Source organism: Bacillus rossius, chromosome 12 (assembly GCF_032445375.1).
Source record: "Bacillus rossius redtenbacheri isolate Brsri chromosome 12, Brsri_v3, whole genome shotgun sequence".
In the NCBI taxonomy this organism is placed as follows: Eukaryota; Metazoa; Arthropoda; class Insecta; order Phasmatodea; family Bacillidae; genus Bacillus; species Bacillus rossius.
The window spans coordinates 16,750,891-16,764,823 of record NC_086339.1 but is presented as its reverse complement, the minus strand read 5'-3'; the positions used below and the strand labels follow the sequence as shown (position 1 = coordinate 16,764,823).

Sequence of the window (13,933 nt, the reverse complement as noted above, 5' to 3'; positions counted from 1 at the left end):
AATTTGATTTAGGGGTTTGTGACACGTTATTTAATATAACGATGGGAGATAGAAGGAAAGTGTACCAATGTTTGGGCTTTCCAATTACTTTCCCCTCCTATAACCCCATAACTAGAACATAAAATAGTGAAGAAAAAAATTCTACTCCAGGTTGCACCTGACCTTAAGAGTAGTTTTTAAATTATTATTATTTTTTTACAAATTTTAGTTGCACTTGTTAGTTAACAACACATCAAAAATGCGTTAAAATAACCTTTAAGCTATTTAAGTTTTCGGACTTCCCATTAAACAGGGAGGTATTCCAATTCACGTAAATTTCACAAACGGTGGCTTGCAAAGTATTGTTTTTTTTTCTTCATCCGAGGATCGATTTAGCTTATAGCGACTAGGAAACCTGCATCACTGCACCCTGAACTGTCTACCCTGAGGTCAGCTCCACACGACGTAGCGTGGCGTGTTTGCCTGCAGCTGTCGACCACAAAGATAAATTGTATTCTAGAACATTACTTGTTTGCTGGTCGTGGCACGTTGGTCGAGGTTCATTCGCGTGACGTAGGTACTTCGGTTTGTAAACACGGCCTGCTCTCTTCTTGTCCGTTCCTGAAGCACTAGGGCCGACCTAAAATTAGTCCGTAATCTCTCGTCGTGGTCCCAAGTGCACTGGAGGGAAGTGGGGCGTAACGACAGCTATTTATTTGGGAACGTGTTCAAAGGAACTGAACCCAAATTGATGGCGGACCGCTGCCAAAATAGTAGTTTTGCCTAGTTCCTGAATACTAAAATCCTTTAAGACTATTTCAAGGCTACTTGATCACCCATAACCTAAAGAGTACTAATTAAGTAAAAATTACAAAAAAAAAATTAGTGTTAATCACTCAAGTTAACTTCTAACGTGTATCTCAAATAATTTCTAAATACTATTTTTAGCTATGGCGTACAACAAAAGTTGATTTTTTTAAAGCTATCACTTCCAAAGTTTTTTTGTTTTGACGTGAATGCCCTTGCATTCATATTTTTTCTTCAAAAATTTTTATCCAACCGCGCTCACGGCGCAATCCCCGTGTCTGCAGCCATTGTACCTGAAGATCCGGCTTCGACGGCGATGCGCGCGTGAGACGCCGGTTGCGGCTGGCGGCACCACGTAGCGGCGACCTTGAACCCTGTTTGGCGGGAAACACTTCTCTTTAGTCCTCCCCACTACGTCCATGCTGCCATGTACTTTACTTCCCCCCCCCCCTTCTCCTACCTAGTACAGTAATACCCTGAACTTACGCGATAAGTGGGAGAGTGAATTCGCATAAGACGTGGTACAATTTTGCAAATAAATATACATTCGAATTTTTTAAATTGGGATCTGAAACTAAAAAAAAAAAAAAAAAAAAATGAAAATAAAATCTTAGATGATAGAACAAATTATGTTATGTTTTTTATGAATTGCAAAAAAACTTAAACAGACTTTATTATGACGTAGAAGGCTTCATAAAATCTAAAAAAAAAGTCGTTTGATGTATCTAAGATTTTTATTCTCACGCACAATTTCCTCCTAGCACGCTAAATTATTTCTCGTTTTGTAGCAGAAATGTGCTCTTTGTTGGAATACGGCCCTCGAATTAGGTTACGGTTGTGTCCAAACTAGGCAGTGCTTATTCGCTGCCTTACCCGAACGTCTTATTATGTAGGAATTTTGCGCAGAAGGATATTTAAAATGCGCAAGTCAGGAAATATTAAACATAACTGCGTTGAAAATTATGCATACAAAATGCTTTTGTCATTACATCATTTTTTTTTTAGTTATATTTGCAAATAAGCAGTAATGTTGGTGCTCGAAAATTTTTTTTTAATCATCCGTACTTAAGGTGCATCTCCAACTAGCAGTAACTCTGCGAAATAATTTATTGCTAACGTGAGCGCTTATACGTGAGATGTTTATGCGCATGCGTAGCCATAAATTATTTCACTGCCGGTGGACGCGCGCGCACCTAAAGTGTATTGCAGTCACGAGCGCAATTCAACGTGACGCGACGCGCATTGTTTTGCTGCCCCTCCCTCCCTTCCTCTTTCCCGCCCCTATCCCACCTATGGCGCGATGTTCGCGTGATTAGGACAAGGATAGTTCCCCCTCCCCCAATACTCTCCCTCATTTCCCCTCCTACCTCAGGCGCCATCGGTAGGAACATTCATGTACACTCACGAGCCCAGAGTTGGATGTCAGTACATTCCATCCCCTTCGTATAGGGTAGTGTGTGTCACGTGACTTGTATATAGAAGTGTTACCACTTTATAAAGTGGCACCAATGGTCCGTGTGTTCTGCTACTGCAGTTGCCAACACTGCGCATAAACAACTACGTGAAGTGACATTTTCGAAATGGGTTCAGGGCTGTTAAAATTTTTCTCCAGTCTCCTTCTTGCGCACACATTAAAAATATTGTGTAAAAACACAACTATTAAAAAAATTACGTAAACCACCCCTTCAAACCCTAATATGTAGAGACCTGTAAAATTCGCGGATTCATTCGGTGATAGGCTAGGATTCAAACACATATACCTCTTAGATAATTTTGCTATTGGCTTACTGTTCATCTGGACGAATCTCAACCAGTTATAAACCCTCAACCAAGGAATGATCGAATCACAGACAAACCAGCTGAGACGACTTACAAGTCGTCAGCCAATGAACTTGCGTTACTTGCCCTTGTGTACAGGGGTATGTGCAGTCTATCCTGAAGGCCATCGAAACCGCATATTTTGCAGGTCTCTACTTACATGCCAGCCCCATGGCTTAGTTTGAAATGCACCTGACCTATCTCACTCTCTTCTACCTCCTCCTATCCCCCCTCCCCCCTCCGGTACCACCACCACCACCACCGCCCAGTAATTATATGCAACGGTCGCTATCCGAAAGTGTCCTAGTTTAGTGGTCGACCCTGCCCGAGCTGGCGTGGCGATGTTTGGTAGCTCGCCAGGTGAAAAAAAAAAAGAAGTCACTGAAATAACTTAACTAGCCAACTTTCACCGGCACAATTATTCTCGGTAGAATGTTCACACGTAGATACTGCATGGTTGTTGACTGAATCATGGTGGTGGCGCATTGGTTGAATCCCGATATCACGTGCAATAGTTATTGTAATTTTTCTCGTTATTAAGCCATTTTTATAGGGGGGGGGGGGGTTGCGCTAGCTGGTCTCACTCGCGGTGTGCTGAGCTTCAGAGAAAAAAAAACGCGGTTTCAAAACTGCTAGATATCAGTGGCGTCTATTTGTGAAAAACATTTATAAACTCTCTCTGAGTAGTCCTGTTTCAATATTTCTTTTTTGAAACTGTATTTTCAGAAGAGTTAAAAGGCGAGAAAAAAGCTCGATTTACTCAGGGAAACAGTCTTGAGTAAGTTTGTGGGCATCCTGACTTCAATGTTCTTTCTTATGCAGTATGTTTGCATCGTAATTATCTGAACACAATCCAACGCAAGCACCTTCGGCTAAGCTAACACTTTTTTTTGTAGTCTTCACCGATATGACATCGACGTGTAATTAGTATTAACAATTTAAGTAATTAAAGCAAACATTTACTTCCACAATTTCTAAAATAAGCCAAATACTTCGTACTACATTTTGGGTGTAACATATAAAAAAAATTATTGGGGAAGTTATTTTCTTTCAGAAATGAGTTGTGTTTTTGGTAGTGTTGCAATGAGCACGCTGGACAAATTTCGCATGACAGCAATTTAAACGAATTTTCCTACTGACACGTAGCCACGGAGTGTGTGGTAATGGAACTAGTGATCATGAGCACTATTAAATCTCCATTGTCGTAACAAGCGCAGGCTTTTAACTCTTTGACAGCGACAAGCGTGGCGTTGTGAACACAGTTGAGTGGCGAAGTACATCTCGAGCTAGCTCTAACTGACTGGTAATACAGAAAATCACACTTTATATTACTCTCGCACACGTACTCCGCGATTTATCGTTCTACTCAATTCAACTGTACTAACGTACTTGGAAAATGAAAAACATAACACAATAAATATTTATTTGCAACGTTACTAAACATTTAATACAATTGTATGTAAATTTTCCCATCAATTCGTGGTATTAGTAATACATTGTTTTTGGTATATTTCCTATGTTATTTGTTCTTTAATTTTAACTCCTTCCTCACAGTTGAATAGGATATTAACTTCAGTTACCAGATTGTTAAAGTATGTAACCTAAATGTCTTAGTTAAAATAAATGGTGAAATCGACTATGGCTTGCTTTCGTATATTGGGCCAGGCCATACACAATTTGAAAAAAAAAAAAATTGTATTGAGCATAAATTTTTTTTTTTCGCGAGTGTTTTCAGTGGAACTTCTCGAGTTTTAAACTGGGTCGAGCTTAGATTAATTTATGTATTTACAAATTAATGCATATTGATTATATGTATTTTATGACCGCGTTTTTTTGTACGAAACTTGGCACTTAATATACAAAGTCGAAGCGAGAAATGTAAAGGCCTAGGGTTGTTTGTAAAACATTACCCGAAACGCGCAAATATGCTTAAAAGTTGTGTATTATAGAAAATTAAATCCCATAATGTCGTTTAAATATGCACCAAACATCGTCATCCGAAGCATGCATTTGTTAGATATCGCAACGTCGTAGGCCAGTTTTGGGTTTTGTCGCATTGGAGCACTGGGGAAGTCGAGAGCCAGTTGTACCCTGTTATATAGTGGCTGCCAAACAACTTGATGACAGACCAGCTGCTTCATAAATGATTCACGCCGCGATGAATCAACACGCGGTTCCGTCGGAGAGTTCTCGTCTGTTATTAAGGTCGGTGACAACGCGCCCGATTACACACATTTGGGCCATTAGGCAATCATTGCGTTTGCGTTCCTTTCTATTAGCGGATTACACAGGCAGGCCGCCCTGCGGGCCCTGTAGTTTGCATCAGATGTTGCAGGGCGTTGAAAACAACGTTAAAGTCGTTTTAAAAGGTGACATACTAAAAACCAGTAGTAACTGTTGCTACAGATTTAACACTATAAATCATTTCAATATTACTTGCTTTTGGTACCCAATTTTTTGCAGCCTTTATTTAGAACCCTATGGTTTAATCTTTTTCGTTTCAGGAATACTTTAGTTAAAAAAAAAAACCTCAGAGGTAAAATATTAAGGATTTGTGTATAGTATTTGCCATGAGGTAGCGAAAGTAATCCCAATTCTTTGGTCAAATGGAACCTTACCACATTAAGAGGCAGCGCACTGGAAGTGTGACCATACACAGCCAATATTACCAAAGACAATTCATAAGATGCGGTATGAAGTAGAGAAATTAATTCTTAAGTAGGTTTTTTTACGAATGTTAACTGATTTATTTTATTTATGGGAGGGCTTGCATTACTTTTTTATATCATGTTTAACACGTAAAATAAATATATTTATATAAATCACTGTTGTGCACATGATTAAGATGTAAGCTAATATAACCTTGGTAGGAATTTGTCATGTGAATATATTCCTGTCCTAAGAACATTTAAATGTAGAGCTAAAATTTAAAAAAAAGGACTCAGTACCAAATATGATTCCGAGGAAACCACTCTTAAATATCGTTACGTAGAATTTACATTTTGAAAGAAACGCCACAGCACCGAAGGTTCGGAATTAGCTATATTTTGGTGTTAACTAGGCATGTTACATACAGGGGCGCAACAACTAAATTTCCAAAAGGGGGGGGGGGGGGGGGCGCAATATACCTTTTTATAAAGAATCATCGATCCCCCCTATTGGGTCCTCCCCCGGGAAGAATTTGTATTTCAAGGTGGAAAATGGTGCTATTTAAGCAGTTTTATTATCTAAAAATTGATTACACAGCACTTTCTTTGCCCCCGTTTGCCCCTACTTCAAGGTTTCAGAAGGGGGGGGGGGGGCAAATACCCTTCCCCCCCCCTGTTGTTGCGCCCCTGGTTACATAGGACAGTTTGGTTAGTAAAAGTGAACATTATGAATTTGAACTAAGTTGGTAATGAAGGCGTAATGCTGGTTGCAGGCACTGAGGCGGCGGCAGCCATGGCGGACGTAGCGAAGAGCGCCGGAGGTCCGGCCCAGCAAACTGTAAGTAGCGGCGACGCGGCCCCGCTGGCTGTTGTGTGTGGCGAACTAACCTCGGCCGGCTCCCTCTCCGACCTGTCCCTGCCCGAGCAAGAGGACCAGAGCCTGCAGGACCTCATCGAGTCCGAGCTGGCGCTGAGGATCGCGCAGTCCGAGGACCTGGACGAGGACTCGGAGGCCTCGGAGGAGGACGGCGACGTGAACACGAGGTTCATCCTCGCCGAGCGCAACCACTCCTTCCAGACCTTCACCGGCAACGACACCTTCTTCTTCAGCACGCTGGAGGACACCCCGCCCAGCAACGGCGACGACGCGGTGGCCTCCCCTCCGTCCCCTTGCCCTCCCGTGCTCGCCGCCGCGGTGTTCGACCCCTTCGTCACCACCATCGTCGACGCCGAGTCGTCCTCCCCCAGCGCCGACTCGGAGATGGTGTGCCTGGCCCACGACGCGGCCGTCGGCGACCTCGTCGACCTCGACCTCGACCTCGACCTCCCCGAGGACCCGGCGCCTGCCAGTAACAGCATGCTCGATGTCGCCGACGTCGATGTCGCTAACAGTTTGGAGTGCAGTGTTCCCACTAACCCGCCCGTCATCCCGGAGATCGACGTGATCCCCCCGGACGACGACGGCTGCTGCTCCGACGACGACGACTACGACCCGGAGGAGGAGGAAGAGGAGCTCGTAAGTAGCGGCGGCCAGAGGTACTTCGAGGACGAGCCGGAGAGCGAGTGGACCACGGTGGCCGAGGCGGTGGGTCCGCCGCGAGACGAGCAAGACGCCGACGACGCGAACACGAGGTTCATCCTCGCCGAGCGCAGCGCCTGGGAACCGGATGAGCCCGCGGACGAGCACCGCTCGGGAATCGATCACGACAGCGAGATCGACCAAGGCTCGCAGATCGAACATGTGCGAGCGGTCGAACCGGAACCGGAGCTGGAACTACCGGAGGTGGCCCCGGAACAGGGTCCGAAGGATCTTGCTTGCGAAGTTCTTGCCGAAGTTGTGGACGACGACAGCCATGACTCGTCTTCTTCGTCAGAGGACACCGAATCAGACGTGAGTACGGATTTTTTGGCGCAGGTGTTATCTATATGAAAGTATTGTATGGACAAGGTAAGCCTTTGATTAGCAGCAAAGTACATGTAAAGAAACCAAATTCGCCTGTTAATAACCTTAGTGCTTTTTTAAAGATAATGTAAATTATGCATTCTGCTGAAAGTTTACAATAATTTTTTTTTTTAAATCTCAACTTAATCTTATTTCAAAATTTTTTCGCGTGCTTGTTTCTAGCTAAGCATTTAGGAATAATGCCCTTGTTAAATGTAGCTACAGTATTAATCGAATATATGGAACTTGAGTTTTTAGGAATACGTATTTATTCCCTTTCTTAAGTTCTAAGAGTTTAGACAGACCTTACGAGCAGAACATATTAAGTCTAAATTTTTTCCTACATGTTTAATTAGTGTAAAGAGTGTAAGATAATTTCACTGTAGGTTCTTGCAATACAACTAAAAATAAATATTTTAGCGAGCGAAATGGGTCTGCCGGGAACTGTAGCAGTGCGACAGTTAATTGGCACGACAAACTCCAGCAACTGGCCGTCGACGGTAATTGGCTCGCAGATCCGAACAAGTGCGCTCTCTCGTCCCGTCGGTGTTGACGGAAGCTCGCTCGGCCTGTGCTAACTCGATTTCACCTGCCGTGGTTGTTAAAATCACTCCGCGCGCTTTTGTGACGGTCCCGACGAAAGGTCAAAAGCTGATACATTTCCTGTTTCAGTTAAATACGTACGGATTTTTTTTTGTTGGACGAAACCTTTTGTGAACTAAAACGAAGATCATAAGCTATTTAATCCTACATTTTTACATTAGAGATTTTAACTAGACTGTCAAACATATATCAATATAGTTTGAAGAGAAATGCAAAAAAAAAACACAGTACAGTGATGTTTAAAACAAGTAAACAAGCTGTCCTAGGGTTGTGCTACACACAGTTGTAATGATGTACAAACGTGATATGTAACTCGCTAGAAAACGAACGCGTATGGCTCTTATCAGTTGACGGATTACAGAATGTGTCTTATTAAAGAGCGCCGAATTCCGTTCCAGGTGGTTGTTTTTTTATTTTTCTCTCAAATCAATTTTCTCGAAAAAAATCGCTGGTATTCTTATCTTACTAATTTCAAAGCGTCGCGTGGGGAAAAAGTTAGCAGTAAAGTAACCATTAATATTGCGAACCATGTGTGTTGTATTGCGTTGGAAAAAAATGGCGAATTTCCAATTTTTATATCGGAAATAGCTTGCCCCGATTTATAATATAACTAGCCGTGGACTGGCTTCGCACTGATAGATATACTTTTTTAACTGAGCAAGTTTACTTTAAAAATTAACTGATGTAAAGTTAAAATTAATATTTTTCCGTAACTTTTTTTAAAAAAAAATGCAGATTTATTTAACCATATTTTGTGTCAATATTATGGCAAAGACAATTGCAGAAAAAATGGATTTAATGTTAGAAAATTAAGTTCTTGTGACATAGCTACATGTAAGTGTAATGATATGTTTATATTTTGAACTCACGTGTACACCACGTGTTGGCGCGACATTATTATTTTATGCTGTAACAGTTTAATCAACGTAAGACAAAGATGTGAATTTGGTCCTTTTTCTCCGGATTTAGTTACAAATATTGCGATATCTTATGGAACCAGTGTAAAAAAAAGTGCCTATGTCCACCTGACAGTGAAATTATTATTATTTTAATCTGTTGAGCTTATGCACATATTCTTTTTAACTGAGCGTGGATAGTAATATATGAGTGACAACATTAGCGACGAAGTGTGTAGATAAACTTGGCGATTCTCCACATACGCCCGCCTATTTTTGTTTAAGATACTGATTTACATGTGCTTTGATTGCCTAGGAGCTGCTAGACCTTATTTCAAAATTGAGGCATTACTACTAATGTATCTCAGGAGCCACGCTGTGGCAGTGTTCGAACTACTAGCCACCCACCTGGACGTCTGGGGTTCTATTCCCGGTGGGACGAGACAGTCCCGTCTCCCATATTTGGGGACTTTGGCTAGGGTACGCAGACTCTACTCGACGTACTCCCATTCACCTCGCCGATTGCATTACCGGCGCTGTATCACCTCTACCCATTTCACCTCTGCCCATTTCACCTCTGCCCATTTCACCTCTGCCCATTTCACCTCTGCCCATTTCACCTCTGCCCATTTCACCTCTGCCCATTTCACCTCTGCCCATTTCACCTCTGCCCATTTCACCTCTGCCCATTTCACCTCTGCCCATTTCACCTCTGCCCATTTCACCTCTGCCCATTTCACCTCTGCCCATTTCACCTCTGCCCATTTCACCTCTGCCCATTTTTCAGGCCGGTCGGATCGACGGGCACTTACCAACATCCATGCAATATACGGGAAACGCTTATTTTGACTTTCACGTATCCTGATGCTTTTAAAGTGGTAGTTTCCTGGATTTTCCTTCTGAAGTTTGGTGTATCCATATGTTTCAAACGTTGCATTGTTGCGTGTGAAAACTCTACACGAAGATACACAACGGGTTGTAGTGAATTACTTGCGTGCAGTCGGACTTGGGTATTACTTGACACGGTAAGTTGTGAACGTTGTTAGTGTGCGTTGTGTGTGTGTGTGTGTGTGTGTGTGTGTGTGTGTGTGTGCACGTTGTGTATTAGTACTAACACACGTGCCTTCAGCTAAATTTTATGTATTAAAGTGAATAGCATTTTTGATGTAAGTACTTTTAGAGCCAACTGAGACCCATAATATTGCCCGGTGTAGACTGTTATTAAGTTGTATCCAACCTTTTTTTTGTGAGTGAATTTAAGTGGAAATAATTTTATATTTAACAAAACGGAGGGGTTTTCAGTACTGACCTGTGCAGTTTATCCCTAAAAAGATGAAAACATGTTTATGAATGTTCTAAATTGCTTGCCAATGTTGGAATATGCGTTACAATTTTAAGCTGAAAATGTTTTCAAATATAAAAAAAGGTATTTAAGATAGAACACTAAGCGTTTGCATAATATTTAACTAAATAGTCCACCGCAAATCTTGTCGCTTTCGTAAAATTTAAATTCAAAATTTTTTTTAGGAAAAAGGGGGGGCGGGGGGGGGGGACACTATTATTTTTCATAGATTTTTCTGACTTTTCTTTGTGTTATTTTCAGTGATTGCCTCTTAAGTAAAAAGTTGCTTAAAACTTACCTAGGTCCGCTTTTTGACCTCCGTGCTTTGGGAGTTACGAATGGTCAAGAAACGGCAGTCTGTATTGACAGTCGGTCATTTTTTACCTCCATTGCTCTAATATTTTGGGTGCTTGACCACGTCTAATGATGGTTAGTAACCATAAATTAAAAATTTCCGTCATTTAAAATAGTTTGCAGAAAACATTTCAGCCAGTGGATTTGGGTGTCTTAATAAAAAATGGGGCAGACCACAACCACGAGCTGGTGATAAACCGGCTTCGCCCAGGTTAACCATGTTAATCGTGCAGACGCCTCGCGTTGGGAAGGCCTCTTCGCGTTTAGTTCACGAACTGGAAGGAAAGCGTGGATGACTTAGTGCTTCATTCGCAGCGTGAAATTTCGACGCAGCAGTTGTCGCCGGGGAGTTGGTTGCCGTTCGGGCCCGTCGATTGTGCTGGGGGGGGGGGGGGGAGGAAGAAGGAGGAGTTTTCGACAGTCTTCTGGACGGCGATCTTGCTTTCTCCTTGAGGTGCGCGCGCGGGGGAAAGGGGGAATCACACGTTCTCCCGAGCTGAACGCGACAGAAGTTGAAAGTTAAAATGAGCAATTAATTTAAATAGATTAAGTATAAAAAGGATGTTTTAGAAAAAACAAATCTGTGTGTAAACGTCAGAAATTAATATTTAAAGGAAAACTTAAAAGTACATAAGTTAAAACAATATGTAAAACCTTACACAAATATGGGGGGGGGATTATCAGTTAAATTATCCAGCAAAAGTTGACATAATATGATTTTTCAGGAAGAATAACTGCTGTCGGCTGAAACTAGTTTGTTCTCAAGTGTGTGTGTGTGTGTGCAGGGGCGTAGCCGGGGGGGGGGGAGGTTTAGGGGTTCAACCCCCCTCCCAGCACCAAATCATTAATTAATTTCTTATTAATCACTCATAAAATTATTACCATTACAATATTTAAATGTAAGTACCGAAAACTGTTAAAATAGCACTATTTTACACCTTAAAATCCCAAATTTTCCCGGGGAGGACCCCCCCACCCGACGCGACGCTTTAATACGGGTGGTTGGGGGGGGGGGGGGGCGGCATGCTTCTTAACACCCCCCCTACACAAATCCTGGCTACGCCATTTTGTGTGTGTGTGTTTCATCTTTGTTGTCCATGTTGAAGTGTGAACCAGGTTCACGCCGTGTGAACCACGAGTGTGTGTGTGTGTGTGCTGCTTCTCCCCGCCGGTGACGGACGCGACACGTGTGACCTGTGCCCTCGACGCAGTGTCGCCAGGGGGGGCAAACACGGCCTTCGGCACGCGACGGCGCGGCGGACCGACGACCGGTAGTCTTCGCGGGGGGGCCTGCAGCAACTAAACCAGACCAGTTTCCACCCGGGGCAAGAAATCATCTTGGCGCCCTCACTTTTTTTTTCCATTTCCCCCCCCCCTCCCCCTTTTTCAAATCCAACGAAACCAAAACCTTTCCTGTCAACAGGTCATGCCGTCACCACACATTAATTCCACTACACTATTCCAAATATAATTGATTCAACTTACAAAAGGTAAATACATTTGTTTGCAGTCATTTAATATTTCCAATACCTCTAAAGTTGGATAGTACGCGATAAATACCAATTTTGGCGAGATGGTACCCGGTCGTCCGGTCACATGGCGTCGGTTCGTTTCTCGCTGCGTCCGCGTTAAAAGCTCGTGTTGCCGCAGCACGAGGGTTGGAAGAGGGACAGCGCAACACACTGTCCCTGAAGAACCCGGAGAGGAGGACGTTGTACTAGTGGCACCTGGCCGAAAACTGAACCAGAACTCTTCAACCACCAACCAGGATTTCTACCCAGAGTCTACAGTTCGGACCAGCAGATTGCAGTCCACCACAAATTTTTAACTCTGCCGAAAATGGCTCCAGAACAGTGTATATTGAATTTAGTGTTTCACGAAACTACCCCCCTTCCCCCAACCCCCCCTCAAATCCCTCTATCACGGAATTCCTACAGTTATTTTCAGGGACGAAATTTCCTTGATCTATGTCTCTCCCACTGATTTTTGCTGGGAATTTTACCACTGTAAGTGTGGATTCTCAGCAGAGTATTCACTTGTTTTCTTTCATCTAAATTACCAAGTCACAGTGTATTCCAAATAAAACTGAATTTTTTTTTCTGCATTTGACTTATTTCCGGCCAATTGCACTCCATTCAACCCTGCCTTGTCTTAACTCGCCATATCTGAATTATAATAAGTGTTTTGTCATGCAGTAGCATGCCATGGTTGGGATTCTTTTCAGGTTTGACAATTTTCATATTTCCTTACATTTACTGTCCCCCATTCCCAACCTGTACTGATGTTGGCCTGTTACTGGTATCAAGCTGTTGACAGGCACCTGAAATTAATTCCAGCGGCTAGGTGGACGCACTTGAAACCTGCTTAGATGCTAGATTGTGTCGACGTTGCGTCACGGTAATTGAAGTGTGGAAGTGTGTGTGTGTGGGGGGGGGGGGGGGGGTTAGGAGGTAGAGTGCACGTCTGTGGTCGGACGTCAGCCTTCCGTTCGTCCATCCGGACAAAGTTCGCCGTGGTGTCGGTTTACTTCTAGCTGCGTCCGCGTTAGTGCTCTTGTTGGAGGGGGGGAGGGGGGAATATGGCTCGTCCTGTCGCCTCGCCGGTCTGTGGTCGTGTTTCAACAGCCGAGACCACTGGCGTCTACATCCCGCCAATGACACAGCTTCCCTCCCACCCCTACCCCTTCTGCCATGCCTCAGAAGGGACATTCCTGACCGTCGGAAGGGCGTGCCCAGCTGGCGATGCCGAATTCTGTCCACACCAATGCGTTGGACGGCATCGTGAAAACATCCATACCATACCTTTGCTTTGACGATTGGACTAAAGTTCTTTCGAAACTTCCCTCAACGACTGTGGGCTAGCCGAGAGGAAGGGACACGGTCACCCTTTGGGGAGGGGGGAGAGAGGAGAGGGGGCGATTTTTATGACTTTCAATACACTAGGTCTAAATTACAAGTCTACTGCCAATAGAATCCGTTGGTAACCTTAAATTAGGCAGTACGCACAGGAATTTTACAGTTATGGCCACTGTAACGTTTACAGTATTGGAGAGGGACAAGATTTAATTATTTCCCCCCTCCCCAGCACAGTTTATCTCTCCAACCCTGATAGTCTAAATCAAGTAAATAAATTTGAAGGAATGAGGGATTTCGCAGTGAGAAATCAGCCATTAGAAAAGCAACTGAGGGTTTGTTTTTCATAGGACTGTGAATTTTAGCCCGGCGCCAAATGAATTCGCGGAATGTTAGGGTTCCCTAATCGTAAGTCTTTGGATTGCTCCCAGATTCTCCCTAACTCTCGAGGTTGCTGGTGCTGAGACCAAGACATGCCATCGCGTTAGATAGCGATAGATAACCTTGATTTTACATCCCGGGGCTGCCGATCGACAGCGGGGTAATGAAGGCCTGAAGCTACCGGCATGCACTCTGGCAGACGACGTGTAATTGGCGGGAATATGAGGCAGTACTGACCTCTATGTGCTCTCGAAAATGAAAGCGAACCCTCGAAATAATCAATTAAAATATTTTAAAGATGGTTTTGAAAG

At 43.4% G+C, this 13,933-nt stretch overlaps 1 protein-coding gene across 36 annotated transcripts in view; it reads left to right on the top strand.

Annotated features, from left to right (window-relative positions):
• Positions 1 to 13,933, top strand: part of LOC134537607 (LIM domain and actin-binding protein 1) — a 216,376-nt gene that overhangs the window by 85,148 nt on the left and 117,295 nt on the right. For all 36 annotated transcript variants that reach the window (XM_063378208.1, XM_063378217.1, XM_063378213.1 and 33 more), the window contains exon 2: positions 6,026 to 7,143. In XM_063378208.1, coding sequence (XP_063234278.1) covers positions 6,026 to 7,143 — 1,118 coding nt within the window. The remainder of the gene's footprint in view (positions 1 to 6,025; positions 7,144 to 13,933) is intronic.